Source organism: Scleropages formosus, chromosome 1, assembly GCF_900964775.1.
Source record: "Scleropages formosus chromosome 1, fSclFor1.1, whole genome shotgun sequence".
NCBI classification, from domain to species: domain Eukaryota; kingdom Metazoa; phylum Chordata; class Actinopteri; order Osteoglossiformes; family Osteoglossidae; genus Scleropages; species Scleropages formosus.
The window spans coordinates 3,639,202-3,666,853 of record NC_041806.1 but is presented as its reverse complement, the minus strand read 5'-3'; the positions used below and the strand labels follow the sequence as shown (position 1 = coordinate 3,666,853).

General features: G+C 48.1%; 2 protein-coding genes across 11 annotated transcripts in view; one reads left to right on the top strand and one right to left on the bottom strand.

Annotated features, from left to right (window-relative positions):
• baiap2b (BAR/IMD domain containing adaptor protein 2b) overlaps positions 1–21,527 on the top strand; it is a 54,672-nt gene extending 33,145 nt beyond the window's left edge. For 3 of the 7 annotated variants that reach the window (XM_029257230.1, XM_029257222.1, XM_029257200.1), the window contains 9 exons: positions 2,087–2,224; positions 6,319–6,471; positions 7,926–8,174; positions 8,966–9,164; positions 9,348–9,549; positions 10,779–10,850; positions 10,948–11,110; positions 11,948–11,985; positions 13,987–15,025. In XM_029257230.1, coding sequence (XP_029113063.1) covers positions 2,087–2,224; positions 6,319–6,471; positions 7,926–8,174; positions 8,966–9,164; positions 9,348–9,549; positions 10,779–10,850; positions 10,948–11,110; positions 11,948–11,985; positions 13,987–14,092 — 1,320 coding nt within the window. In that variant the 3' untranslated portion in view covers positions 14,093–15,025. Of the gene's footprint in view, positions 1–2,086; positions 2,225–6,318; positions 6,472–7,925; positions 8,175–8,965; positions 9,165–9,347; positions 9,550–10,778; positions 10,851–10,947; positions 11,111–11,947; positions 11,986–13,511; positions 15,026–18,731 lie in introns of those variants that run through there. The other 4 variants (XM_029257219.1, XM_029257226.1, XM_029257211.1 and 1 more) reach the window with 4 other exon arrangements.
• A 79-nt stretch (positions 21,528–21,606) lies between these two features.
• The window catches only part of aatkb (apoptosis-associated tyrosine kinase b), a 44,793-nt gene continuing 38,747 nt past the window's right edge, over positions 21,607–27,652 (bottom strand). For 3 of the 4 annotated variants that reach the window (XM_018745449.2, XM_018745451.1, XM_018745453.1), the window contains 2 exons: positions 27,112–27,256; positions 26,313–26,827 (listed from right to left, as the gene is read on the bottom strand). In XM_018745449.2, coding sequence (XP_018600965.2) covers positions 26,565–26,827; positions 27,112–27,256 — 408 coding nt within the window. In that variant the 3' untranslated portion in view covers positions 26,313–26,564. Of the gene's footprint in view, positions 25,797–26,312; positions 26,828–27,111; positions 27,257–27,652 lie in introns of those variants that run through there. The other variant, XM_018745450.2, reaches the window with a different exon arrangement.

Sequence of the window (27,652 nt, the reverse complement as noted above, 5' to 3'; positions counted from 1 at the left end):
CCTTCAACTCTGGATGCTTGGGTGATGTCTTTTTCCATAGCAGATGCTGTTGTGTAGAGGACCTTGTTATGCGTTCATATGTATTTGATACCTTAAAACAGCGAGGTATTTGCTGAAGCGTTAGCATTTCCTTTATTGGGAGTAGAAAATTAGTGCTTCTTTACCAAGTCTGAACTTCTAGTGGTCTGTTTGTAGATCCAATGCCATCTGTGCACTTACAAGGACATTTCTGAAAAACCTGATGCTTAAAAGAGCAAAACAGTCTTTAAAAAGCCACACGGTGGTTCTTAACATCTTACCTTATTTACGAAGTTTAAAAAAAAAAAAAAAAAAGATGTCTTACAGTTTTTTGACATTCCGAATTCCTTTGAACAAGTGTACTGCATGGGGAGGAAAAAATACAAATATCACATTAATCTCATCTGATATTGCTTCAAGTAATATCAACTGAGCAAGTGTGCACTGTGACAGCGTGGGAGTACGCACCGAGAGATGCTTGTCGGGAAGCCGTTAGTCATGCACTAGGCTTCGAATTGGCAAGATCGCGAAATAAAGTGGTTGAATCAAGGTCCACCAGTGGCCAGATCTTTGAAAGATCATGTGATCTATTCACCTGCGTGAAAATACATTGAAAATCAAAACTGTAACTTTCCTCCTCGGGCACGGGCTGCACTTTTGCATACATCTCTACCAATCTTATTAAAATCGTAATGGTGGGTAAAACAATATCGCAGCCACCTGGGATCCAGTGATACGTAACATTTTCTTCGACTGTTGCCCATATCACCATGTAAGCTGTAGCAGAGCTGAAAGAAACGGGTATTTACACGAATGGATATGAGCACCAGAAAGCAATAAACTCAACCAGCGTGCTCCTGGGCCCCGGGAATGCTGCTGGCAGCTGTACTTCTTTCATTAAAGTATTTTGTTCTTTTGAGGCTGATTTGTATGAAAAGTCAATTGTATCGCTCAGTCCTCTTTCACTTTTTTTTTTTTTTTTAAAAAAAAAAAAAAAAAATGTGCACAGGGTTTCAACCACCCAGACCTAATCCTAGGAGACCCTAAATTAGATTCTTATTAATGCATTAATTCTCACTAAGTACATTGCTTAAGGGTACCTGTGCATTTTTTCCCCCTCCGGGGACTGGGACTAGACCTTACATCCTCAGTGGCACAGATCCAGTCCCATAGCAGATACACCATGCTCCGCTCTCTCTCTACTTCTGCCGTTTGGGTAGGGCGAGGCATTTTCCCTTCTCAGTGAAGTGCAGTTTGGCCACCCATCACTCTCTGCTCCATGTTTTATGTAAATCTCTTCATCGGAGCTGACAGGTTGTCTATGCTCTAAAGGGAAAGGACCGTTTTGGACTTGCATGTGCGCAGATGTTCTCTATTAACCGCATCCGGTGTCTGATTAGGGCCGCGCTGTGCCGGCAGTCCTAGTTTTTCTGCTGTGGGAGCTCGAATGCCCACTTCTACTCCTGTCTAATTTCCCACATGGCCTTCACAGCGACCTCCAAAAGCAAACTTTAAAGAGATCGCGTGAAACGCCCCTCCGCCTTCACGATGCGAGCATTGACTCGTTTTAGCGAATGAAATGAAACTCGTGGACCGAAAACGTGTTTGACGCCAGCGCCTATCCTGAGATTTCGACGTGTGTGCGTTTTCTTGGAAGTTGTGTCGCGGCCAGAATTGAAGCAAATAATTGCTTGTAGCTGACGTCACAGGCGGCTCTTCCGCTCGGACGCGTCTGTCCGATCTCGAAAACACGTTCTAATAACATCAGCTTGGTCTATAATTTCAGCACTTAGGACATGAATGGCAATTACGTTTTCTTAAAGGAGCCAGCGTGCATAGCTTGGGTGTCACTCATCTCCTCCTCAAAGGTCCAGTAGCAGGGCCTCAGCACACCACCACCACCAGCATCTCTAGAGCTTTTATGCCATCTGTGACGAGTCGACGAAATGCCCTCTGTGGAGCATTGGCCCTCTGCTTGCGGTGTCCGTGGTTTCGGTCGGCCAGCGGCCACTCTGCGTCCTTCCTGAGCGTGCCCAACGGGGCTCTGACCGCTCGCCTCTTCCTGCAGGCGGCGCTGAAGAAGTACCAGATGGAGCACAAGAGCAAAGGAGAGAGCCTGGAGAAGTGCCAGGCAGAGCTGAAGAAGCTCCGCCGGAAGAGCCAGGGCAGCAAGAACCCCTCCAAGTACAGCGACAAGGAGATGCAGGTGAGCCGTGTGGAGGGGGTGGCGGAAACGGCAACGTGCGGGTGAAAGAGGTGGACTTCGGGTGGAGCCTCGCGGCCTCTTGGTCGTGGTCCCTCCTGCCCCGAGAGCAGCTCCCAGTACCAGGCGAGGCAGTGAGGATGTCCAGCTGGCAGCTGGACCACGTAACTACGGGTGTCTGGAGCAGCACTGCAGCTCCGCCTCCGATTGGGGAGCGTTTGGCACCCGAGATACGAGCCAGGTACCGTGGTAGAGCTGCTCCCTGATGTAAAACACTCTTAACGATGATGTCTGCTCTGCTCCAAGTGTGGGCTGAGATACCAGTGACCCTGGTGCCACTCTTCTCCGGGGTGTAACAGCGGGTGGCGTTGCGCTCGGTGCCTTCGCATTTGAAGAGCGCAGGTTTGAGTCCCAACTCCAAGATACTTGCCTGCAATTGCTCTGGTAAAAATGACCCAGCTACAGGTAAATGAGTCAATTGCCGCTTGCTTAAGGGTACCCGAGTTGCGTGATGTCGTATTGCGGTGCGAAAGATTTCGTTTTCCCTTCTGGAACGCAAAAGAATGCGGCCCGTACCGCGTCGCCACCGTTGCTGCAGCAGAGAGCCGCAATGGGGCTCTTTGTGAACGCCTCGCATTTCCGCAGCTGCCGGGGTCTCCTGCATCCTAATGAAGTGGGGGTGGAGGAGTGGACGTAGGAGGTGTTGTACCGGAGGGAGGGGAGCAACGGTAGCGGGACTTCTCAGGTTTCCCGGTACTCCGGGTCCGCCAGCATCCTGAGTGGGCGTACGGACTTCTAGGTGCGTCACGCAAGCTTGCGGCAAACCCACCGGGGGAGCGCCCTGCGAGCGCTGCTGCCCCCTACTGGCCACGGCAGGCGGCACAGCCCAGCTCCAGCTTCCTTTGTTCTTCTGGGCTTGCGGGAGCAGCTTGAATGAGGCACTCTTGGCTCGGCGGCGCGTTAACTTCTGAGAAGTGTTTCTGTTTGAGTAAACATTAAACGGACAATATGCTCCATGTTCTTCTGCTATTTTTGGGCCGGGAGGCGGCTGGCTTTGCCCTCCTGGCCGCAGTAATTTCAGAGGTGTATCTTATATGATACGTCACGCCCCGTGGGACAGAAGTCTGCCAGGTGTGGAGGACACGCGCGCGCGCACAGTTGAGTCAACGCTCCGTGGCGCCGCCCGGCCCCAGGACACACTTTCGGTGTAATTGTGCGTCTCTGTGTGCGAACCTCACACGCTGTCGGTACAACTTCGTTGATCCCGACAACCCGTAAATGATGCGAGGCTCCAGGAGCATATGGAGCAGGAGGCACCGGAGTAACAGTACGGTAAATAATCATGACGCTTCAGGCGCCTGCTGACAAAATCAACCGTACGCTGTGACGTCCGCCGTATTCAAGAATGCTATGGGTGGGCGGAGCCTCTTTCTATTGGACAGGAGGTGAGCTCCAGCAGGCGGAGCATGAATTGAATGTCAAGAGCGGTGACATCACACGTGGCGAGCGTTTGACCAGAGCGTGGGCACCGAGTGCGTGTGTTCAGGCCCATGTGAGGAGCCCCGCGGTTCGAGGCGTGTAGGAGGAGAAGCCCGCGAAGGCCGAGCGGGACGCGTCCGCCATTCTTCCAGATGGTTGGTGGATCCGATGGAGCGTAACTCCTGGGACGTGACAGGAGAGCGTAGATATGCTGTGGATGGAGTGACATATTAATGATAACATTTCACACAGTGGAGTCAAGTGGAGACCCGCTGGGAGGGGGATACGGGTTCGCTTTTGTCCTGGCCCGTCTCTGACTCATGGACCCCCCTCCCCGCCACACACTAAGAGCACTGTGATGCGTAAACACAGGTGCCCCCTGGAATGGGGGCGGGGGGGGGTGCCTGGTACACAAGGCACCGTATAGCACTCATTACTTCATTATGTCACCACATGGGGGTGATACACACCTTCACACACTGTGGGAGGTGACCCAGTGCGGGGGGGTGGGGGTCCGTGTGCACATCAACATAAAAATGTACAAAGCTGCACACTGTGCTTGGATATACATATAGGCTGTCCCCTTTGTCGCTCTCACACACACACAATCAATAAATGTCCCTCATGTCACTCTCAGTGCTGTCAATAGAGTCCGCTGTCCTGATCCAGCGATCGATGAAACCGATCGATTTATCGACTGGTTCGATGCTGGCATATTGTGACTATTTTGCGTCCGCAGGGATTTGGGGATTAATTCCCATGAAAACCGTAAATGGTCTCAGCGTTCAACCAACGCGCACGTCACCACCCCCCCAATCTTTTTCTCCTTGGGAGGAGGAAAAAAAAAAAAAATCCAATTTGGAAGTTATTACAGTCGGTTCTTTAGGGATTCGGATCTCATTTGGTGGTTCCCTTCTCCAGAGTCGCGCTATTAAAAGAGCTGAAGTTTCGCCTCTTTATTATGATGTTATCATTTCTGACCATTTACAGGAAATGCAGAATTTAACCCCCCCGCAACCACACACACACACACTCATAGAATGACTCCTGGATATTGCTGTGGGGGGGGGGCTGGGTGACATCACAGCCTGGGAAAATAATTGCTGTTATCTTAAAAATTCCATAGGTGATAATTTTGGCATCACTATGGAATTGTGGGATTGCGGGAGGGGATTGCTGCTGCTGCTGGTGGCTAATGAAACACTGCCAGGGTGTGGGCCCTCGACGCCCAGACGGTGTGAGGGCATGTGGTGTGGTGTGTTATTACAGTACTTCGATTTTAGCCGGTTGGGAAGGGTGCGAACAGTTTCGCTTCACACGGAAAACTGGGGTCACGACCCGCCTTCGCTCCCCAAGTGATGCGCTTTCCACCCGTTTCCTGTCGGTGTCCCGCTTGCTCCATAACCCGCAAGTGCATGTGCGTGTTTGCTGGGGTTCTTCGCGTTGTCCGACACATTTGTTGCCCTCCAAAGAGGACGCGCCGAGAAGTGCGTGAGGCGCGACCCCAACGTTCCCCGAAAACGGTGTGAAGTGATGGCGCCCCCTAGTGGCAGCCCTCTTGTTGAGTCACAGTGATGGTGTAGTTCTTCTCTCAAGCGATTTACAGTGTTTACCTTCTTACCCAGCTGTACAGCAACACAGTAACTTTTACAGATTCGGTTCAGGGTGCTCACCTTAATCAAGGGTACTGCAGCAGGAGGTGGGATTCGAACCCCTGTGACCCATTGCTTTACACAGGACTACTTACAGCGTTCACTGTGTAACGTGTCCCCAAGCGATGTAAACGTCCCCGACCACGGTTTACCTCGTCTCGCACCTTCTGCTTCCAGGACAGACTCTGGACCTCCATCACCCATTGCCAGTTCTATACTCACCCTAAAATGCTACAGTAAAAATGACCCTGCTCTATAAATGGGTGAATTGATGTAAATTTGACGACAATGTTGTCAGTAGCCTTGAGTAAAGTCATATTATTATTATTATTATTATTATTATTAATAAGAAGAAGAAGAACATATGCGCTCGCTGACCCCCTCTGTAGACGAGGGTTCTATCAAAGGAGCCCCACAGATGGAGTAAAAATCTGCGGCTCTCTGGGGGGGGAGTAAGCTGGGGGTCCGGCACAAATGACTCTGTGTTCTCAGGATTTGCTGAGTCAGCGTAGCACCGCGTGGGGGGCCGTAAACAGCCGAGGGCGGTCTTGCTCACTTCTGCTTTCTATGGTTACAACCATCCTGTCTCCATGGCTGGGGGGTGCACAGGAAAGGTCTGGGTTAGGAACCACCGGGGGGGGGAGGGGTCAAAGGATCTCATGGCACCTGAAGCAGGTCATCAGGCCAGGTCCTTAACCGTTTTCCTAAGATCGGGCCACATCCGTGCTGAGCCAAGAGCATCTGCGGTATGGCACCCTGTGAATTGTAAGTACCATAAACACTCCCCTGTGCCATAATCGCAGACGGGTTCGGGACATGTGTCCATCATCAGTCCATCTGGTCCATTAAAGGAACGGTTGACGTCTTTTTTTCCTCTGTTGTCTTGTTTGCAAACTGAAAGGCTGAACGCCCACTGGGCTTGTCGGCCGTCTTTGTGCCCCTTCCCGTGATCCCCCCTCCCCCCAGTACGTGGAGAACATCAACAGCAAGCAGAGTGAACTGGACAACTACGTCGCCGAGGGCTACAGGACGGCGTTGTCGGAGGAGCGGAGGCGCTACTGCTTCCTGGTGGACCGCCAGTGCGCCGTGGCCAAGAACACCATCGCCTACCACGGCAAGGTGAGGGGCGGGACTGAAACCGCCGCGATCACATGACTGCCGTGTGGGCGGGGCTTTCTTCTCCCAGCAGGTGAACGGTTCCCTTTGGAACCGTTGACATGGCAACCAGTCATCGTTTACATCCAGTCACGTGTCTCCATGCCCCCCCCCCCCCCCGACCCCGCCGTATCACGCCACGCTTGCGATCATGTGCCAGCCGTGACCTCAGAGCGGCGCCGCCCCGCGGACCAGTGAGTGAGAACGGCGTTTCCGTGGCAACCGAGGGCAGTCTAGGAAAGGCATCCAGTTGTAGGACCTCGGGAGTGTGGCTTCGGTGTGTCGTGTTCAACGGTGTGTGTGTGTGTGTGTGTGTGTGTGTGAGTGTGTGAGAGAGAGAGAACCACTGAGGGGATAGGGTGGGGGAGGGGCGGAGTGTTGACGCTGAGTGACGTGGACCACTTTACAGAACACTGTGTCCGTCCGATAATCACCACGGGGGCGCAGTAGTGTGAGCATGCTTTTTTGCCTGTGTGTATGTGGGAAGCTTTTTCTCTCCGAGATCAGTGGAGTGCAGCCGGGGAGGGGGAGGGGGCGGGAGTGAATGGGAGAGATGAAGGGAGTGTGTGGAGGTGGTGCGGGGGGAGGGGGCGGTATGAGTCATGCGGGGGAGGCGGAGCGAAGGGGGTTCATGTCGGGCGGGGGGGGGGCCTTCTCTCCCTACCTGTTGCACAAGTAGGCGGCCAAGGGCCAGGGAGCAGCACCCTGTACCCAGCAGCACCAGCAGGGGGTGTGATGCTACTTCTGGTGCGTTCCTCTACATTGCGGGACACACACACACACACACACACAGACAGACGCACAGGCCCTCTGAAAAGCTCAACGCTTAATAGCGAACCAGTTAATTCAGAGTTGAGACGCATCACACAGAGCTTCAACTGGATCAGGACCTCATACCCTCACGCACACACTCGTGTGTCTATTTTTACACCCGTTTCGCTGAGTTCTCCTTCATCGAACTGTGACAGCTCTTCCCCCGATTGATGCCACCCCCTCCGTGTGCCTGTGTGTGTTTTCCTCCCCCTCGGTGTTCCGTACCCTGTGTGTGTACGTGGCAGCAAACGCCTCCTTATTAATGAGTTATTAATGAAACGCTTTGAGTTGTGTAAGTGTGTGCGTGTGCGCGTGTGTGTGTGTGTGTGTGTGTGTGTGTGTGTGTCCTCGGCCCTCGCTGTGAGCAGCAAGGAGTGCAGTGCACCTACAGCCTGCGCACCTGGGTTCGAGTTCAAGGAAAAAATATTTAAATGAAGGGGGAACTTCTCATGATTTATTTAAATTAAAAAAAAAAAAAAAAAAAAAAAAAAAAAATTTGATGAATGTGGCGTTTACTGTAAAATTAGAGGTTATTTACCTGCATTTCCTGTTCAGTTTTACTGGGAAGAGACTTATTGCCTGTGCGTGTGTCTCCGTGCATCCAGGGTAAGGATCTTCTGACTCAGAAAGTGCCCATCTGGCAGCAGGCCTGCTCGGATCCCAACAAGCTGCCGGACCGCGCCATGATCCTGGCCCAGCAGATGTCCTTGGGTGGGGGGGGCACGCTGGCCACCAGCCCCTTGTGCTCCTCTGCGGGCAACCTGCTCATCTCGGACCCGATCCCCGGGGCCAAGCCGCTGCCCATGGCCCCCGAGCTCGCCGCCTACATGGGAGCCGGCGCGGCGCAGCAGGCGGTGAGCGCGATCCGAATAAACGGTGAAAAAATAGACGAAGAGCTTTAGACACAGACACAGGATTATCAGCACCCAGCCTGTGTATATTCTGTGTATATGATGCCACGCTGTTGCTGGTTCACATCCCTTAAGTAGCTGTCTGTAGAAATGACATTCAAATAGCAAATACATAATCATAGCAGATGGTGTCATTAGGAGGGATTCTGCAGCTCTGAGGGACAGAGGGAGCTCATTGTACCCTACCTGTGGAAGATAGATTCAAGTAACAGATTCATAGATAATCATAGCAGATGCTCTTGGACTCATTTGTGTGGCTGTCAGGAGATCAGAAGAAAAGTGCCTCTGAAAGAGATGGGTTTGACACCCTTCTTGGAAACTGGGAGGGATTCAGCAGCTCTGAGGGACAGAGGGAGCTCATTCTACTCTAACCCGTGGAAGTTAGATTCAAATAGCCTTGTGCTCCTGAGTGTCGGTGATCAGTAACAATACGACACACCCGGCATTCACCAAGAGTTTTTGGAGACGATGCATTTTTATTTCAGTCGTTTTAAATTAAGGTTTAATCTACGTGTGGCTCAAATTAAGGTCTTAAATACTGGTACAAAGTGACATTGGTACAGCATCCAACCTATTAACGAATCGTGGGATGTCCCTATCAAGCTTTCATTCGTTGTAACTTGGGGCTAAAAGTCACTTTAGAGTTCCCAAGAGTCAGCCGAGTCAACGAAGAGTGTTTTTTAGCGGTGAGAACGTCTAATGTGTGTGTGTTGCTGTGTGTGCGCGCACTTCAGAGGCTGATGAGCCCGGACACGATGCCCCTAATGAACGGCACGGCGGGACTCCACGGCTCCGACTACCAGCCGTGGGCGGAGGTCAAGCCTCTCCAAGCCAAGCAGGCCTCGCCCCAACCGCAGCGCCACGGCGGCGAGGTCTACTCCAACACCCTGCCGGTGCGCAGGGCCGCGCCCGCCAAGAGCAAGGCCACCGTGGGTACGACGGCACACCCCACTAGGGGGCGATGTAGGCGCAAGCGGTGGCAGCGGCCGCTTATTTAGCGCAAGGCCGTGTGCCTGTAACCGGTTTAGCGGCCGTGGTGGCCGCGTGGTAAAAAGGCAGCGGAAAGTTAGGCTCCTTTCCTACCTTAGTTCACGTCTCCTGTGTTGGGCTCCGCAGCGGAGAACCGCACGCTCCCTCGGTCGAGCTCCGTGGCGGCGGGCTTGGAGCGGAACGGGCGCACCCGTGTGCAGGCCATCTTCTCGCACGCGGCCGGCGACAACGGCACCCTGCTCAGCTTCACGGAGGGCGACGTCATCACCCTGCTGGTGCCCGAGGCTCGAGACGGCTGGCACTACGGCGAGAGCGAGAAGACCAAGATGTGAGCGACCTCTGACCCTGAGCTACGTAAAGGTGTCGGGGCACCCTGCTCACGGCCCCGTCGCGCTTGCTTTACCTTAGATTTATAGGCATTTATGCGGCTCGTGGTACCGCGGTAGTGCAGAGTTCGCTCTTGGCGATTCACGTTACACTTTGATTGGGCAGCACTCTCCTTGAGACATGGTGCCAAGGTGCTGGATAACAGCCCAAATGGTTCACCCTTAAGACACAATAGAGAGAAAGTAAAGACGAAAGAAACAAAACTGCGGTGATCTGTTGACCGGGGTGGGGGGGCAGCGGTCCTTGGTCCAGTCCAGTTCACGTTCCGATTGACCGTGGCCCCCCTCCGAGGTTCATTTCCTTCAGTTTAGTGTCGCTGTGGAATTTTTTGTTTTCTTCTCCTCCTTTGCCTCTTGGCCACTTACTGGATCCCTCATCATCCCCGCGTCCCTTCAGAGAACGTTCACCGTGTTTCCGATTATTTGTCGACAAATCTCTTCTTTTCCAATCTCAAGACGAGCGTGCGTTACGTGTGCGGTCCGCTCGTTTGTTCGGTTGGTCCTTTCTTATGTCCGTGATCTGAGAACGCACTCGGAGTCTTCCTTCGGGACGGCGCTCCAGTACGTGGCAATATGTTGCGCTGAAAGATCGTTGCTGTACTGTTGAGTAATAAACCATCTGGCAACTGAGGAGGGGAAAACAAACGACTCCCAGACCGAGGAACAGGGCACAAAATGAACGTCGGGGGGGTCTGAAGCCCAGAGGCTGCCCACCTCGCCTGGCTTTTCAGGAGTGTTACAGTGGGCCTGTTGTGGTGCCTCTATTGGTAAGAAGTCCAGTTTGTCTGGATGTCGTCGATTTGGAGCGAGAATTAGCCCGACGCCTTAATGTAGTGGTGTCAGACAATTCCGTTTATTTACATTTATTCATTATTTACCCATTTATACAGCTGGGTAATTTTACTGGAGCAATTCAGGGTAACTAGGGTACAGCTGGAGGTGGGATTCAAACCTGCAACCTTCTGGGTCTAAAGGCAGAATCTCTAACCGCTGCGCTTACCAGCTGTCCTTGTTGATACCTACAATTAACAAAATGATGAAGGTTTCAAATGCTGGGACTTCAGTTGCCCTGCTGTCCAACAGGGAACACGAACACACACACACACACACACACACACACACACCTCCCCCAAACACATTCAGTGCTTGAGGGGCATTTGTTGTGTTTCAGGCGCGGCTGGTTCCCCTTCTCCTACACCAGAGTGATCCCTGAGGCCAGCGATGCCGACAGACTTCACGTCAAGTAAGCGCGTGCGTGCGTGCGTGCGCGTGTGTGTGTGTGTGTGTGAGAGAGAGAGAGAATTCACAAGTGTTGAATCGTTCCTCTCCACCCACCCCAGCCTTCACCATGGGAGGAGCAGCAGTACAGGGAACCTTCTGGAAAGAGAGGACCTGATCATGCCCCCTCCTGACTACGGCATGCCCACCACCCGCGTTCTCACCCAGACGGCCACTCACCCTCGGCAGCGACCCTACAGCATGGCGGGACCCGGCTTCCCTCAGGTGGGGCTCCGCACGCGCTCGGATCACGGCGCGCAGGGTGCCGGTGGCACGGCGGCTGCTCTGCTCTCCTCTCCGGGCCGAACCGTTTGTAGCGCCTTCGTAATTGTTACATAAATGTCGCTCGCGGCGACACGTTTCCGCGTCTCGAAAGTCTCCGCTCCCCGTCCTCCTGGCTGCGGAGAGGGAGGACAGGTACGCCTCGCGGTGCCTCACGCGGAGGAGAGCGAGCTCCGCCGGGCGCCCCGTCGTTGCCGAGGCCCGCAGAGTGCGGGGGAGGGTGCCGGTTGGGCTAATTAACCAAGGGTGGAAGTTCTGCGCGAAGGTTCGATGACTCCCGCTGTAGCTTTCTGCCCGACATCACATGAATAACTTATAAATCGAGTTGTGCTACAGCGACGCGTGGTATGGTGTATACCGGGGTAAGTTGAGTATCCGTGGTATTAATGCGGTAACATTGAAATTAATGCGGATCCGTGTCACCAGCGACGTGTTCGCAACGGACGTTGTCTGTGAAGGACGTCCTTTGATCTGAGCTTTAGGGACACTCTTCCGCGCACAGGGGGGCTCGTGGGGTGTGTGTGTGTGTGTGTGTGTGTGTGTGTGACATATGAGTCAAACAATGAGTGGGATGCAGTCGTTCTGCTCTCAGACAGGTGTGCTCATGTGAACCGCCGCTCATAAATGCTGCCTGTCGTAACCGGGAGAGTCCGGGCGCTCCGAGCACGCAGCTTCCGATGACGAGCGCGGCACCGTCGCTGTGTCGTCTGTCGCCCCCTAGTGGACGAGGTCGGTGTCGCCGCGCGCTTCGCTCACTTGTCCTCGTCTCTTGTCTTTCAGCAAGCGATGGAGGATTACGAGGTGCGCTTCCCCACAAGGTAGGCCTGCACTGCTTCTCTCAAACTGCCCGCAGAATCACATTCTTCGTGAGCTGGGTGCGTGTAATTCGTGACAAGATATGGGAACGGTCCCCTGGGGGGGAGGGGCTTGTTCCTCGGGGCCTTGCGGTGCTCCGGGCCCTTGGGTCTTCCAGCCGGTGAACGTTTCGAGCCGAGTTAGAACCTGCCAGTTTGTATCGCACACATCCCCGGGAGGAAAGAGGAGCTGGGGCGGTGGGGGGGCCAATGCCGCCCTGCTTCGCCAAGTACCTTTTGTAAGCCAGAACAAATCCACTGAGCACCGTTTATCGCTTCTGATCTCCACGTGACTTTCGGTACAGTACAGACTGGGTTTCTGCTTTCGAACCCAGGATCGTATGGCTCGAATCCCAGGTGAAAAGCGCGCTCCTTTTTCCAAATTAGTCCCTCTCCTCATATAACCCAAATTCTGCTTTAGTGGCTCTTCGTTAGTGATGTACGTATAAAAGAATTTTGACACCGAGTGGTGGCGTTAGATTTTTAACTTTTTTAATTTAATTTGTACTTTTGCATGATTTTTCATCTCCCACACTTGGTGCCTGTGTGAAGAAGGCCCGGTTGGACACACACATGCACGTGAGGTGGAGGCCGATAGGCAGGACCGATCGCCAGGCCGCCGTGCCAGGGCTCCCCATGCTCCGCGTTCCCAATGCAGAGGGTGGTATGAGTCACGTCGTGACTCCGCTCCACAGTAACTGTTAGCGATGAGCGGGATCACTGCATGTCCCCTCCCCCCTCTGGTGGTGGAGCAGTTCCAGGAGTAGGGAACAGCATTCTGGGAGGTGGGTGGTGAACTGGGACTGGAACCAATGATACAAACACACATGTTGCACCCTCACCTTCCCCGGCTGTCTGCCACCGCCACCTCCTCGCGGGGAAGTGCAGTGACATTCCGCTTTAATTTGGGACCAAAACCTGATGGTGCGACACCGGCCGCCGTGATGTCACGATGACATCGCGGCCGCGTGTGAAGCGGGAGCCCAAAGCGTGCCGTTGACTCACGCTCATGCCATTCTCTTCATTGCTCTTGTGCCCCCTCCTGCTGAAGAGGAGGGCACAGACCCCCTGGCGGCACCGCGGTAATGAGGTTGCTCCGGTTAGCTCGCGACCCGGTCCAGGCATTCCTTTCAGCCTCATTTGTTTCCAAGAGACGTCAGCGAAAAGCATGTCTGATGTAATTTTCAGTGTCCCAGTATAATGGAAACTAAGGAGCTCAACCGGTCAAAAAAAAAAAAGCTACTTTGTAGCTTTGTGACCCATCAGCCTATTTTTCATTCTTCACACGTTGTTGGAAACGATGAAGTGAAGGAATCGCTGTGACGCGGGTTGATGAAGTAAGGAGCCAACGTGGTCTGTCCTGGGGTCGGGCACTCTCTCCCCACATCGCCACGCCGCTCCCCCCCCCCCCCCCCCATCGTGTGGATGTGTTGCACTGTTCTCCAGAGTGTGGCGCCCCCTGGCATCTTCTTCCTCTCTTTGTTCTGCAGTTCCGATGGCAAACTGATCTCGACAGTGTGAGGACAGACAGACACACAGACACAGACAGCACTCCACTAGGACAGGAGCCACTGCCTCCCGCCTCCCTGGCCCTCCTAGCCCTGCCCACAGTGTCCTGGCACCACCCCCTCCCCACTCAGGCCCCGCCCACACCGACAAAGCCCCTCCCCTTAATGAAAGCATATCTCTCTCGATGTGAACCCTCGCTGGGTGGCAGAACCAGTAGGCAGGCCTGACGTAGACGGGTCTGGTGTCTCGGCCACGGCGCTTGCGGGGTCATTCCCGAGGGACCCGCCGGGCCAACGGATGTCGTTAAGTTATTTGAATGGACATTTCTGAATAAGATGTAACAATTCTTTGTGTGTCATGTATGTACAGTGGAGAGTTCAAAGTTTAAATCGATGCCTTTCTGTAAGCAACAAAAAACGGTGAACAGCTGACCCTGAACACCCTCCCTCCCCCCAGTTTGTACTTGCATCAGCGATGCCTGAATAACGGCGCACGAGACGGGGGCGGTGGAAAACTCACCTGTCTCAGGTCAGAACCGCTTTATTTTAAACACCACTTCTGAAACACAGCGCTCAGAAGCTTGTAACCATTTGGCAAATGACAAAAATTTCCAAACTTACAATTTCTGGCTCTGTAATTAGGTTTTCTGTAATGAACTGAAACTATAAAATGAAAACTGTTTTAAATTTGAATCTTTCATGCGGGCGCGAGAATCGGAGTGAAAGTAAAGTGTCGGAGGCTCAGTAATAAGTCGAGTTAAATTGGGTGTGAGCTCATTTCAATAATCACTTGAAGCAAAAGTGACCAGTACCTGACAATTTTTTTGTTGCTTCTTTGTCAAATGAAGACTGTGATCAATATTGCAATATGTACTGTTACTCGATTTTGGCCTCGTTTCTTTACTGCCGGTTTGTTTTACGGACAGGCAGCGCAATAGACGCACAGCGCGTCGCTCTCATGTCTGGCCGTGGGGTCCTTGCAATGAATTCTTTGTCTAATTCCAAGCCTGAATGAAGGGGAGGAAAAAAAAAAAAAAAAAACCCTCATCCCTGGACAATGCAACACCAAACTGTCATCTCAGTCATCGTTGCTGACCTGTCATTCATGAAAGGACAGATGACTGGTCCTGGTACTTTGAAATTCCTTCACTTTCTTTGCTGGTGATGATTTCTACCAGCAGTGGTTGCAAGAGCATCGTCTTGCTGCGGTCAGTGAGGAGCGCTCAGCATTGCAATATCTTGCCTTTAACTGTTGCCGGATCTGTCCACATCTATGAATGACCCTAGATTCCATTATCACCTGGATTGACCACTAGCTTCCAGCTCAAGTACTATGGACACACGTGGCTCAGGTCAGTCTCAGACATCCGCAAGTGGTTCGAGATCTGGTAACCAAGTGTGGCAAAGGAAAACGTGGCAAAGTATGGGGTCGGCTGGTAGTGCAGCGGTTAGAGCCGATGCCTTTAGACCCAACGGTTGCAAGTTCAAATGCCACCTCCAGCCATAGTACCCTTGAACAGGGTACTTCTTTTAAATTTCTCCAGTAAAATTACACAGCTGTATAAATGGGTGAATAATTGTAGGTAGATTAAGATCGAAAAACATCAGCTAAATGAATAAATGTAAATAACCCAGGGCAACGTGTACATAGTCTTGTACAGTGGGGCAGCTGTACGTAAGAATCGGAACAGTTTTGGCTTTCAAGTCCGCAAGCTGCTCTCACTGGGTGGAGGGTCCCCAAAGGAGAACCGTGCGCTTGGTTCACCTGGCCGACCTCAGCGGACCCTGTTGGAAGCTACTGTGAAATCCAAGCACCAAAACTCAACTGGCAGATGTCTAATCTGACAGAGATGAGGGATTTTTTTTTTTTTTTTTAAACTGGCAACCCATTTCCTGTTTTGCCTTGACCTCTGAAACTTGTCTTTGTAAAGAAAAGACTTTAATAAAAGAATGAATATGAAGTGTTAAAAAAAAAAAAAAAAAAAAAAAAAAAAACAGAAAAAGGTTGTCTGTCTCTTTTTCTAACACGAACAGAGGCTAAAGTTTGCGTTTTTCTACAGTTAGGGTTGGACAGAGTGACCATCGCCACACACCCTAACCCAAACCCTATCCCATAATGCACCCAACCTCCCCAATTCTGAGGGTTTATGTTACACGTTGCATTGAGCATTCATTCCAAATTCATAAGCACACATGTGCTACTACCACTGCTGTCGTATAGAATTATTAAAGCTTTAAAAGGTGTGAAGCTTTAATACTGTTGCTTATTTGGTTTTCATGAATGCTCTGTGTAAAGGAACCTACTGCAAGTTGACACCACAGGGACAATGGTAATTGCGTTGAGTCCTGATCAACAGGGACGTCCTGTTGCTGATGAGAGGACAGTGCCGCTGATGGATACCCACCTTAGTTCGGGTTTCAGTCTCTGGCTGCAAACCGTCCACTTAAGTCTCCCATCTGTCCCACCCAAACTGCCTGGCTAATTGGAACTCCTGTCTTTCCTGATATTCGACAGTCCGTAACTACTCAACTCAGACCGTTGACATCATGTTGGACCAATGTATCCTTTTTTTGTTTTGTTTTGTTTTTTTTGGTTTGGTCATATGTTTGCATTAATTATCATAATGTTGTTACCAGGTGGTATTTCAAAGAAAGACTTTGAATACAAATCGAGGTCCATTTTGTTTTTTTTCCCCACTTTAGGGATTAAGCCAAAAAAATTGAAATGTAAATGCTGTAACTGAAGTTCCTGGTCTTTGTCGACCAAAGTGTATTAACGAAATAAGCATTAGAATGTGCACGTTTTGGTTCAGCAGGAAGCTGCAACTCTCAGGGGAGAATTTGGAGGGAAAATGCAGTGCAGGCATCCATCTTGCCACTCTTATGGAAACTTCTCTTTCTCTCTAATTCTCACCCTCTGATTGAACTGAGTCCTTCCCTGAATGTTGCCAACACTCTCCATCTCTGTTTTGATAAATTTAGAGACAAAAGTAGAATGGGAACTACAGGGACCTGCCAGTGTTTCTTCTTTCTGCACTAAAATATTGCCAAGGTACGACATCAGATGGTCCACAGGCCCAAAATATATATTCTTTGTTTTCTTGTTCTTTCGTTTGGAACGCACTTGATGTTTTCTTTAAAAACATATACATATATAAATAGTGTGACAAAAGTAAGCTGTTTTGCATGCCTTTCTTTGGGAGACACCAAAACTGTGTAATGTAGTTAAAATGTATGGAGGTTTTCTAAAAACAGACAAGAGCTTAAAAGCTCAATCTGTTAAGCAGTAACAGTAATTGATATTTATATACCTAAACAATTATTTTTTAAAGAATAATGGGGAACTTTACATGGAGGCAACAGATAGATCTTGGTGATAAGAGTTTTGTCTCTAAATTGATCTTTTGACTGAAGCCAGCAATGAGATGGCTTGGTCCATGTCTTTGCTTGCCATTGACTGAAGTCATTGTCGCAACCGGGCGTGACCACTTTGTCCATGCTTCCCATTGGCCGAAGTCATAGACGAACTGGGATTGGTCACATCCGATCTGCTTCCCATTGGCTAAAACTGTCAAACTGTGAACCAATTAGACTTGGTCATACAAGCCATACTTTTTAATGGTTCATTCAGCAACACCTCAGCCAAGCACAGTTAATGGAAAAAGGTGTGGCAAACTCATGAGGTGGACAGGAGTGGGGGTGGAGGGAAACTTGATTGAAATAGTGCAACAGGAAGTCTAAACTAAACCCTTCCATGCTACTAAAATAGCCTGTGTGACAACCTCATATCATGTGTCAATTGCTGTTACCTCCCTCTCCCATTCTGTCCTTTTAACGCCATATCCCTTTTCAACTTGGGTTGTCTTTCTTCCCCGAAGCACCCCAAGTCGAAAGATATCTGACCACCCCACGCGAACACATTTGGTGTCACCTTTTCCGCTTTGCTGTGGCCGAGGACCCGCCAACCGCCTGTAGCGTGTGGAGTTGTTGCATGTGTCTGTGGGATTGTGATGGACTTGAGTAACGAAAGCCCTACCGCGGTCAGCTATCGGCTATCTTTTAAAAGGCGCTGTAATCTTCCTTGGGTGCATGGGTTCCGGCGAACACCGCGCAGATAGGCAAGCGCGCTTGCGACTGCATAACCAGTGCGTACGGTGACGTGACCGTGTTAACCGTGTGTGTACGTGTTTTGGTGTGCCTGCCTGCTTGCCTCGTCCTTCTCGCTTGGTTGAAGCCGATGTGCTGTTTTCTGAGAAAACGGACGTTCTTGTGGTCGACTACCTCTAACCCCCACACTGCATCGCCCCCGAAACATTTTACTCTACCGCAGATGGCCACTTTTCCGCCTTAAGAGGTCTGTAATATGAGTAAATCCATATGCACTCAGAAGTGTCACCATGCAAAACAAAGCAATTCTACCCAAATACCCACCAATGCTGTCAAGAGCACCAGGCCGCATAGTCTTTAAGGAGTTGAGTTCCTAACTGAAAGGCTGTAGGTTCACCCAATTAAATCTCCCACATGTGTAAACATTTAAAGCTGTAATGTATGGCACTTTCTTTGGAAGAGTGTGACAATTTCTGTAGGGTTTCAGTAACTACACCCCACAGGCAAGTGATAAACCGACATCCTCTGGTTTGCCCACGATTCCTAGGGACGTACCTTCCATTCTTTCACCAGTTTTGCAGTTCAAACTTCATATAATTCAAACAGACCAAATTTTTTTTAAAACAATATTCAGTACGAGACATTCAAACTTCATTCCTCTAAAAGCTTTCGTAGGTAAGTTACGCATTTGTGGAAATTTGAACTGCATGATATTGTACACAAATGCGGGATTTTAAGGTTTAGTCTTGGGTTGTAAATGACCCAGTACAATGTGAACATAGTCATGTACAGTGGGGTAGCATCATCACCAAACATGTATTGTTACCCAGGGTTTGAATGCGTTCACTCTAATTCATTAATTAATGGAGTGAATTTTGAACATGAAATACTATAGTATATATCTTCCTGTGTAAAATTAGTATTGATTCCAATCCATCTCTGTTTTGAGCACATTTTGAGATGATGAGTGATGTGGTAGCAGACTAATGATATGTCCAAGTTTCATGTAGACCTATGAAAAAAATTGCTAATTTAAAATGGTTTGTTATAGATGAACAGTAAGGTGCAAACCCCAGGACTTTCTTTACTTTTCAGTGTGGGTCCAGACTTTGCCCGGTTCTGAAAGAGCAGAACATCCTGTAAGTGACTGGCCTCCCTCACCATCCAAGCAACCGGTCGCATTCCTTCTCTCCTCCTCGTCCCCCCTCCTCGTTCCACCTGCCTAGATCCATTAGGGAGTGTGACTCAACTGCTTGCTATCTTCATTCTGTGACATCTCACAATTGTTCATTTTGCCGTGATGTCATTGTTAATCAACAGCTAACTGAGGTCATGGGACAGGTGACATAACCCAACATGGCATGCCTATGGTGTTAGCAACAACTTAGACCGATCTCTGGCTCTGTCTCTCTCTTTCATACCCTTTACAGTTTGCATGCCTGCTTGCCAGTAGCTGTGAAGGCTCCATGCATCAGCAAGGCATGGTACAGATCTTATGGCACATCGCTCTCTTTCGCAGCCATTCCTACAGCACTGGCTTTCGTGTGCCTTATCTTGGGGCTGTATTTGAAGGTGCTAATAGCTGGTTGTCCCCTTCCCCGTTCCCACCCCTGTCCCTTTTGCTCTACCCCTCTGTAGAGAAGTCATGGGAGCTCATGCCACCTGCCATCTATGACACATCTGCTCCCATCCTCTCTGGAGTGTCAGGTTCATCTTGACTGTTGAGGGTGGGGTAGGGGGGTGGTGTCCACAACTCACTCCTGGTCCCGGTTACCAGCACAATCTTCCACCCCTACTTCACCACATCCGCTTGAAATCTTGGTTCCTAAAATCTTGTAAAGCTCTTATGACCCTCAAGGGTAGTGCATCTACAATGCCATTGAGAAGAAATCTTCTAAAAATAAAGAAATAAAATTACATTATCTTGCATTAAAAATGCAACATGCATAAGAGTCACACCGAGAAGCGTTAAGGATTCCTCCTGCGATTTGATTTAGCTTTTGATTTGTTAGTGTCCTTGACGAAACAGTCTTATTGCCAGCTTCTTCTTGGAGGTTTGTTGTACCACTCTTTCATAATTCTTTTGTCGTGGAACAAATGAAGAGGATGCATACAACCAATTTTGCAGGCATCTCAGATCGGGACCCCCCCCCCCCCAAAAAAAAAAAAAAAAAAAAAAAAAAAAAACTCTCCTTCCCCTGTAAAGTCAACTCAACAAGGGCTCCTTGGCAAGACCTTAGCTTCTGGAAGCATCACCACCATGGCTTCCTCAGCAGGCACTGGGTCAGGTTCTGGTTTTGCTCTGATCTGCCATGAGTTGTCCCTCCTTTATACTAGGATTTTACCCTAGAGGTTTCTCCTCTTCCTGTCCAGTAAGGTCCTGTGGTAGATGCCTTGATTCAATGTGCTATGCTTACAGTTTACAGTCCCTCACCTTTGACCCTTGGCCCTATTTCTTCCATTGCACACTGCTGAAAGCAGAATACATGACTGGGTTTCTCAGAATGGCAATTTAAATTTCTTATAAAACCATGTAAATATACCTAAGCTGACTCTTGTACTCTGAAACAGACCCATGCATTGTATTACTATTACTGTGCTTTTCTAGAGCATATCAACTAACTAATCAGTTACTGGCATTAGTAGGTTACAGGTTGGCATGGTTTTGAAAGTACTGCTTTGGTTTCTAAAAGGTAATTTATTTTTTTATTTTACTTTCCAAATATCACTGCAGTTTTAAGGTTGTCTAAGTGAAAGCTCATCTGTTTTAACATTAAGGAAAATCCCTACCATTATTCTGTATAAAAATCCGTCAATACTTTTGTGTGTAAAAATCCTATAGAAGTGGCTAGGCATGCACACTCAAAAACTGAAACGTAATCTGTGCTAAAGAAAAAAACAAGTTTATAGATAAGTATATTTGTTCAAATACTGTGTTTTAGTCAGTGTAAAATGGCACCTCATAATTAGCTGGAGTAAATGACTACAATAACTGAAGAAAGCAGCTTGTGACTACTGTCGGGAAGAGATCTAGTACATGTGGGCCGCGCTTTGGCGGAATCGTACTAATCTAATTGGCTATTACCTAGGCATGCTAAATATTTTATAGTGCAGTTTGTTAGTTCAACTGGTTCTAGTCTTGTAGATGAAGTTAACCTGCAATAAATACAACATTTGCCCCCGCTTTTTCCTGTGTGCATCGCCTGGTGTGCCGTATAACTTTATAACTAATGTTGCACCATCTCCATTGCATAACTTGAAGGAACTTCGGAACGAGGTGATCGCTCAAAATGATTGCATTTCGTTAGTTTCACCGACTGTCCTCTGAGTTATTACGAGCGTATGCTGCACAGGTTTTACACCTCTGCCGAAATGGCGATGAAGGCGATTTGTTGTTGTGGTTTCCAGGAATTGGTTACAAAATCTCGAAATTGTGCTCACGCAATACTCAAAACTTCATTCTTTTCTGTTTTCTCGTGGAGCTCGAGTAACGTGTATTTTGCAGCGTTGGCAGTAAAGTAAAATGCCTTTTACACGCCTAGATGCAATAAGAGTGGCGAAGGGGTTTTACCATGTTATACACACACCTTACATGTTTCTCAGTTCGTTCCTTACCTCAGTCTTGCAGTACCGCTGTTTGCTGCTCTCGCCATGACAGGGAACAGAAACATTCCCATAGTCCTTTGCTGCAGAAATATAAGCATAAGGGAGGAATTGATGCCCACTGGAGTACTGTATTGTCTCACTCTGGTTTCAGTAATAGTGTAAAATGCTTTTGTCATATTTTCACATATCCTGAGATAAATGTAAATATATTGTAACACATTTCATTCTGAGATATATTGCAATATATTTTTTTAATGGATAAATGAATTCCCAAGTCAATGAGTGTTTATGACGGACAGAGAATACTATTCTAGTATGTTTGATGTACAGCTGTGATGAGTGTGTGATAAATATAATATATATATATTTTTTTTTTTTTAATGGGCTGTCGCACTCCACGATGTTGCTCATAATGTTTTGGTAGCAAAGCGGCCAGCGTCGCGTATATGATGGACATAACAGAGAAAGTTATTCTATGTCTTCTGTGTGGAAGATGTCATTGACAGGCCACTGGTGATTGTGGATGTAAATTGTTGGAGCTCAACTTCCTTTCTGTATATGAACAAATGTATTTTGTTGGACCCATTTCTTTAGTTCTTGAGTTACAAGCATCTTCATACTCTGTGACTTACAAAAGTGTAGATAGGGTTTATTTCTTTTTTTTTTGAAAGGGTTATTTTATATGTGTTTTTGTTCCCATACTTTTTGAGCATCGATCCTAATCTGGAAGACGCAATAGGCCTGTGCAGGAAAAGGGTATTCTGGAGAAAGGGTGTAAATGCTCTATAGCCACGGCGTGAAAATTGGAACATAGCAACAACTTTAAAGAATTTCAAAATCCTTTACTGATACTTGCAAATATTCGTGCACTTGCAACACCCACACCGAGAATACCTTTGTTGCTACAGGGAGACCGTATTTAACAGACCCTCAGGTAAACATTGTAATTGCAGGGTTGACAGTGTTGTGGACAGTTGTAGGATGGAAAGAAGTATTTTTGAAGACGAGTGTCTCGAAGTTGAGCGGTTAAGAGGCAGACCTGTTATCTGCAAGTTCCAGGAGGAGCTCTCCATAGCGTAACTGAACAAAGTACCTAACCTGATCTGCTTCAGTGCAACGGCCCAGCTGTGCTCTTGGGGGTGGATTGTGGCAATCGTAAGCATCTGCTAAGTAACTGGGCGTTCTTCAACAAATGTTCCTGTGCCTTCCGCTGCTGCTGGTCTGGAACCCTGCAGGTCTGTAAAACATCCAGGTGCTGCACAGTTAGTGCAGATACCAAGAAGGAGGAGAGGAACCAGCCATTAACAAGAAATCTGCCATGTCATCTGCTCTTACTTGTCTTTTCAACAAGTGTTAAAGTGTTTGTTTTTCTCCTGTACATTTAGGTGTTGTATTTGTTCAGATATTACTTGTGAAATTGCTATCTTCAAAACTGGAAAGTATTGTAAGATACTAGGAAAAAAAAAAACGCCTTGCACTGAAAAAGTTTTTATTGCTGAAAAAAGGATGCTGTGATTTTAGGTAAAATTATCTGAAATTCTTTTATTACACAGACTGTAAATATTGGCACATTTTCCACATGAAATGTATCGATTGCTGAATGTCTCTCTTGTTCAAAGTGGGAAACAATTTACTCTAAGAACTGTCAGAAGAACAATTAAAGAGGATGAGGTCTCCAGTATTGCAATAAAATGCGTAAAAACTTTTCCGTTTTCCAAATTTCAAAAGCCATAAAAATACTGAGCAACAAATACGGCCGATTATTTTTGGTTTTATTTTCTTTTTTCTTCCAAATGTTGTGGCAGGGATGCTCAAGAACCAACAGTGGATGGTACAAATGGTGCCATGTATGTTTTGCATCTGTGGATGCCGGTAGATTCTGGGCTGTTTTCTTAACCGTTTCTATAAATGTGATGTGGACAACTTTGGGTCGGCATACACAGCGTATCAATGGTGCGGAATGATATGTTACGGCTAGTAAGTCGGCCAAAGGATCCTTTCCCCTTGCACTGACGCAGCCGAAAGCCATCTTTTTCAGGCCTCACCCTATACAGATGCTCAACTGAAAAGAGCTTGTAGGCATTTGGACTATTTTTAGCAAACAATGGGAAGTCTAAGGCTCATATGTATTGAAGTGAACAATTTGTAAACTAATTTTCAAAGTGGTTTTCTACTGTTTTCTATGTGCTCATCCCGTCACTTTGTTCACTCTGTCTCTCAACTTTGCTGTGATTTATCTATACAAATACCTACCTAAATAAAATGATGAGAAGCTGTTCAAAGCGCTCCTTGTGGTCATTGATCATGTGTGAGGTGGTAGCGCAAGCTGTATGGTGTGTAGAAACGGAACCGCTGTGCAGGTGTGAAACACATTATTTTGATGAAAGTGAAACAGAGGTGTATACTGTGTGGAGAGAGGAAAGGAGACCAGGATGCGCCCTCGGCCGATTCACTACAGTTGCTCGGTTCCATTTGAGTTACGAGCTCAACTGATCAGGTCTGGGATGCCGGTAAGTCATGCAAGTTTGTTCCGTCTCTTTGGCAACATGATTTTTTTTTTTTCTGCATTTTTTGTCTTTGTAAAATGTCATATTTCTAAAGCCTGTTTAATTACAAAAATAGTACAGACTGCAGTGTAACCAGATCAGTGCTAGATAAATACAGGATATCGAACCTAGATGGCAAACGGCACACAGAAGACACAGCTTGTAGAACGAGACCTGGGTTCGCAGGCCCCTGGCAAACTGCTTGAAGAGCTCTCTCTGCAAACAGAAACAAAAGTCCATGGGCTGACAGAGAAGGAGACTAGATCGTCATTTTGGGAGCATCAGTCAAAATGTCCAGGTAACGTAATACGTGTTCCTAAAACATGTAAAAAGCACTACTGTTCTCAAAACTGATCTGTCGGTTTTTTCACAAAATAAGTTGGGTGGGGGAGACTGACAAATGTAAACACTGAAAGATCATGTTACATAGTGTAAATAGCTCAGAACGATACCTTTAATAACTCGGTTACCATTTTCAACATTTGTTCTGTGATTTTAAACATTGGTTTGTAGCCATGCTTACGTATTTGTGTTTTTAATAGTTTTCTAAGTGTGTTCTCCAGTTTTTTTTTTCTCCCATTATCATAAGACAAAATTTAGAATATGGTACAACAGCCCTATGTCTAAAACCTCTAGGATGTTCCCCACCTGTGTTCCCATTGTGAATTAGACAAATTAGGATGAAAAATGAGTCCACTCACTGGGGACTGTAGTTCCTCCATAATTCCTGCTATCTAAGCCATGATGTGATCTGCTGTAGTTTGTTCCTTCCCCCCCTTTTGCCATGCAGCATATTTTTTTTTTTTTTTTTTTTTTTTGCTTCTATAAATCCGAGCTCCCAGGCAGAGCTCCCTCAGATTGTCTGCCACAAAGTTGGGCTCCTGCCAGACACCTGCAGATGAAGGGGTCTCTAGGACGACACGTTTCTGCAAGAGGTGACCATGGCACAGGTCGAGTGGAGAAAAGGTACATGTACATGGGTGACCTGTGCATGGTAACCAAAGTGGTGTGTTTCAAGCACTGGGCCCTCAATTTTAGACGAAATGTGAGAACACGACTCCCTAAACTCATCTGGTAGGTTTCCCCTGTAAGATCCATTGCATTAGGAGTTTCTCAGATTGTTAGAACAGGTGTGTTTCTTGGTGTCCATCCGCGAGTTGGAACAGGTTGTGTTTCCGGGTATCCTTCCGAGAGTTGGAACAGATGTGTTTCCTGGTGTCCTGCTGTTTGCTGGTTCCCTGTGTGTGGGGCCAGGTCTCCACTGGATTGCTGAAACAATCTTAGTTTCCTGGACCAAATAGGTGCAAGGCTGATGCCAAAGAGCCTGTGATGTAGCCACAGCAAAAACAGAAGGAATGTGTACAGAAACATCGCTGCCTTACAACTTTTGGCAGGGAGAATGGGCTTTTTCTAGTGTACTAAAACCACCTCCTTATAAATGTTTCTAAAGGAAATATTCAAACCTGAACATATTCTTCCATTTGTAAGAGGCTAATGAGCATGCTGTGAGCATTCCACTCTCCTTAAGGGTTCACATCTCCCCTGTTCACTTTTGCCCCACTCTTTGCTTTGTGGATGGGGGGGGGAGGGCATTTCTAGAATCAGATGGAACCCCTGGTCAGGGTGAGCGATTGTTCCACGTATGAGTCATAATGGCAAAAGGAACAGTTCTTTAGTGTTCCACTTATTTCATGACGAATTAAATAACTGTATTCTGGATTGATTAAGATACTATAAATATAATTTTTGAAAAATATACATTGCTTTGTCCTCCCCTAGCTGTCTTTTTGTAGTTGGGTAGGGGTATTCCACTTGGGGGTCTGCTAGCTTCAGGAGGCACTGTCGGGATGCTTGGCCACTGGTTCCAGAGGCACAAAGTCCACAAACCGCCAGACAAAACAGCAAAAACAAAATTGGAGAAGAAAACAGGACTTGGGACCCTGGAAACACAGTCTCCATAGGGGCCTTTCTTCCCTGGCTCACTCTCTCTCTCCATCTTCACTGCTTCCTATGGCGCAAAGGGGATAGAGGAAACACGATTAGGCTTCACTCCAGAGCATCTACAGCTCACATGAGGATGGAACAAATCTGTAGGAACAGCTAAGAGGTTTCTTTCTCACTGTAATATACTATTTAACATGCAACACCTACATTTTTGCTTGGTAGCCACCATGAAAAAGTAACTTTGAAACACAAAGAAAATGTTTTGTAAATAAAACAGTGCCATGGTGGCGTAGCGCTACTGTCACACAGTGCCTGGGTGGTGCGAGAGGACATGAGTTCAATCCTTGCTCAGTCTGGGTGGAGTTTTTATGTTCTCCTGTGTCCGCGTGGGTTTCCTCCACCTGCTCCGGTTTCCTCCCACAGTCCAGAGACATGCTGTTCAGGTTCACCCAGAGTGGGTGTCACAGTGTGTTCCACTGATGTATGGATGAGTGACCGCGTGCAAGGAGCGTATCCAGCACCGTAAGTCACCACGGTGAATAAGGTGTATGGGTGATAACACTACATAGAGTTTGTTGGAAGTCGCTTTGGAGAAAAGCATCTGGTAAATAAATAAATGTAAAACACAGTCCCTCATAGACACTCAGTCTTGTGGCAACACGGCCACCCGATGTTATGGTACAGCACATAGAGCGATTGCCTTTAGCTGTTATGACCAAACATCAGAACTGGAAAATAATATGAATTCTAATGTCTCCCCCTTTAACCTTTATTATATCTGTCATTAGTCAAGGACTACCTGTACTTCCAGTGGGTGGTTTTTTTTGTAATTTCAAAAATGCATGGCGGTCTGTGATGTGAATGTGAAGGAGGACAGACCTCCCACGGAGTCCATGTCGGAATCGGACACATGTGTGATGGAGAAGCGGGAAACGTTGGAAGGAGAGACGGTGAACCGGGAGAACTGCGCTGCTGGCTTGAGCTCAGGGGGTGTAGGGGGCTGGCTGGGGGCCCTCTGTGGCTCTGAACTACAGGTTGTCATAGAGGATGCGCTGGGCAATAAAGGAAAATCATCCTCCCATTCAAAGCCTCCACCTACCGTGAGAGAAACAAAGACAGAATAATTCAATCGCTGACCAAAATGCAAATGCATCCTTTACCCAATACTCAGTAGTAATTCAAACATTATTTTATGTTCAATGACTTTAACGTTGAATACAGCAAACTGAAGTTCCAGAAGAGAGCTCACTTTTGTGGTTCACCATACTGTACTCTGTTCTATGTTCTGTGGACTGTTTGCAAAATCAGGAATCTGTTAAAGGTGCAACACACAGCTAGTAGATGACCCATCGTCCAAAAATCATGATCTCCACCCTTACTTTCTTCTGAGATGTTCCCATCTGAGGAATCATCAGAGGTGTTGACTCGATCTTGAGGGCATGGCTCCACAGCCCCAGAGCCCCGCCCGCAGGACTCTGCCCCAGGAGGAAAGCCATGCTCCGCCAGCTCTCGAGTTGGGCTTTCCTGGAAGAGACAGGGCAGGGAATTGAAACAAAGGGGGTCACTGCAGAGGGAGAGGTGGAAGTATGTCCAGTCACAGAATTTTCATATTCCTCCACGAGGTACAACCTGCATAAACTTGGAAGAAGTTCATTCACAGTATGTACAGGCCAAGCTCAAAGCACAGTTTTTGAGGAGTTTCCCCTCTGGGATTTTCCGATCTTTGAAATGTGTGAGAAGTCTGAATACAGAGCACATCACGTTCATTTTGAGTGGGTACAATTGTTGTAGACGACATCCCCACTGTGCTTGTAGCTGGCGCTCGTGCTTGAGACCAAAAGGTTTAACAGATCGGAAAAGAACAAGAACTAGTTGAATTAATGGTATCTAAATCACCCTTAAAGATTCACCCGCCATACT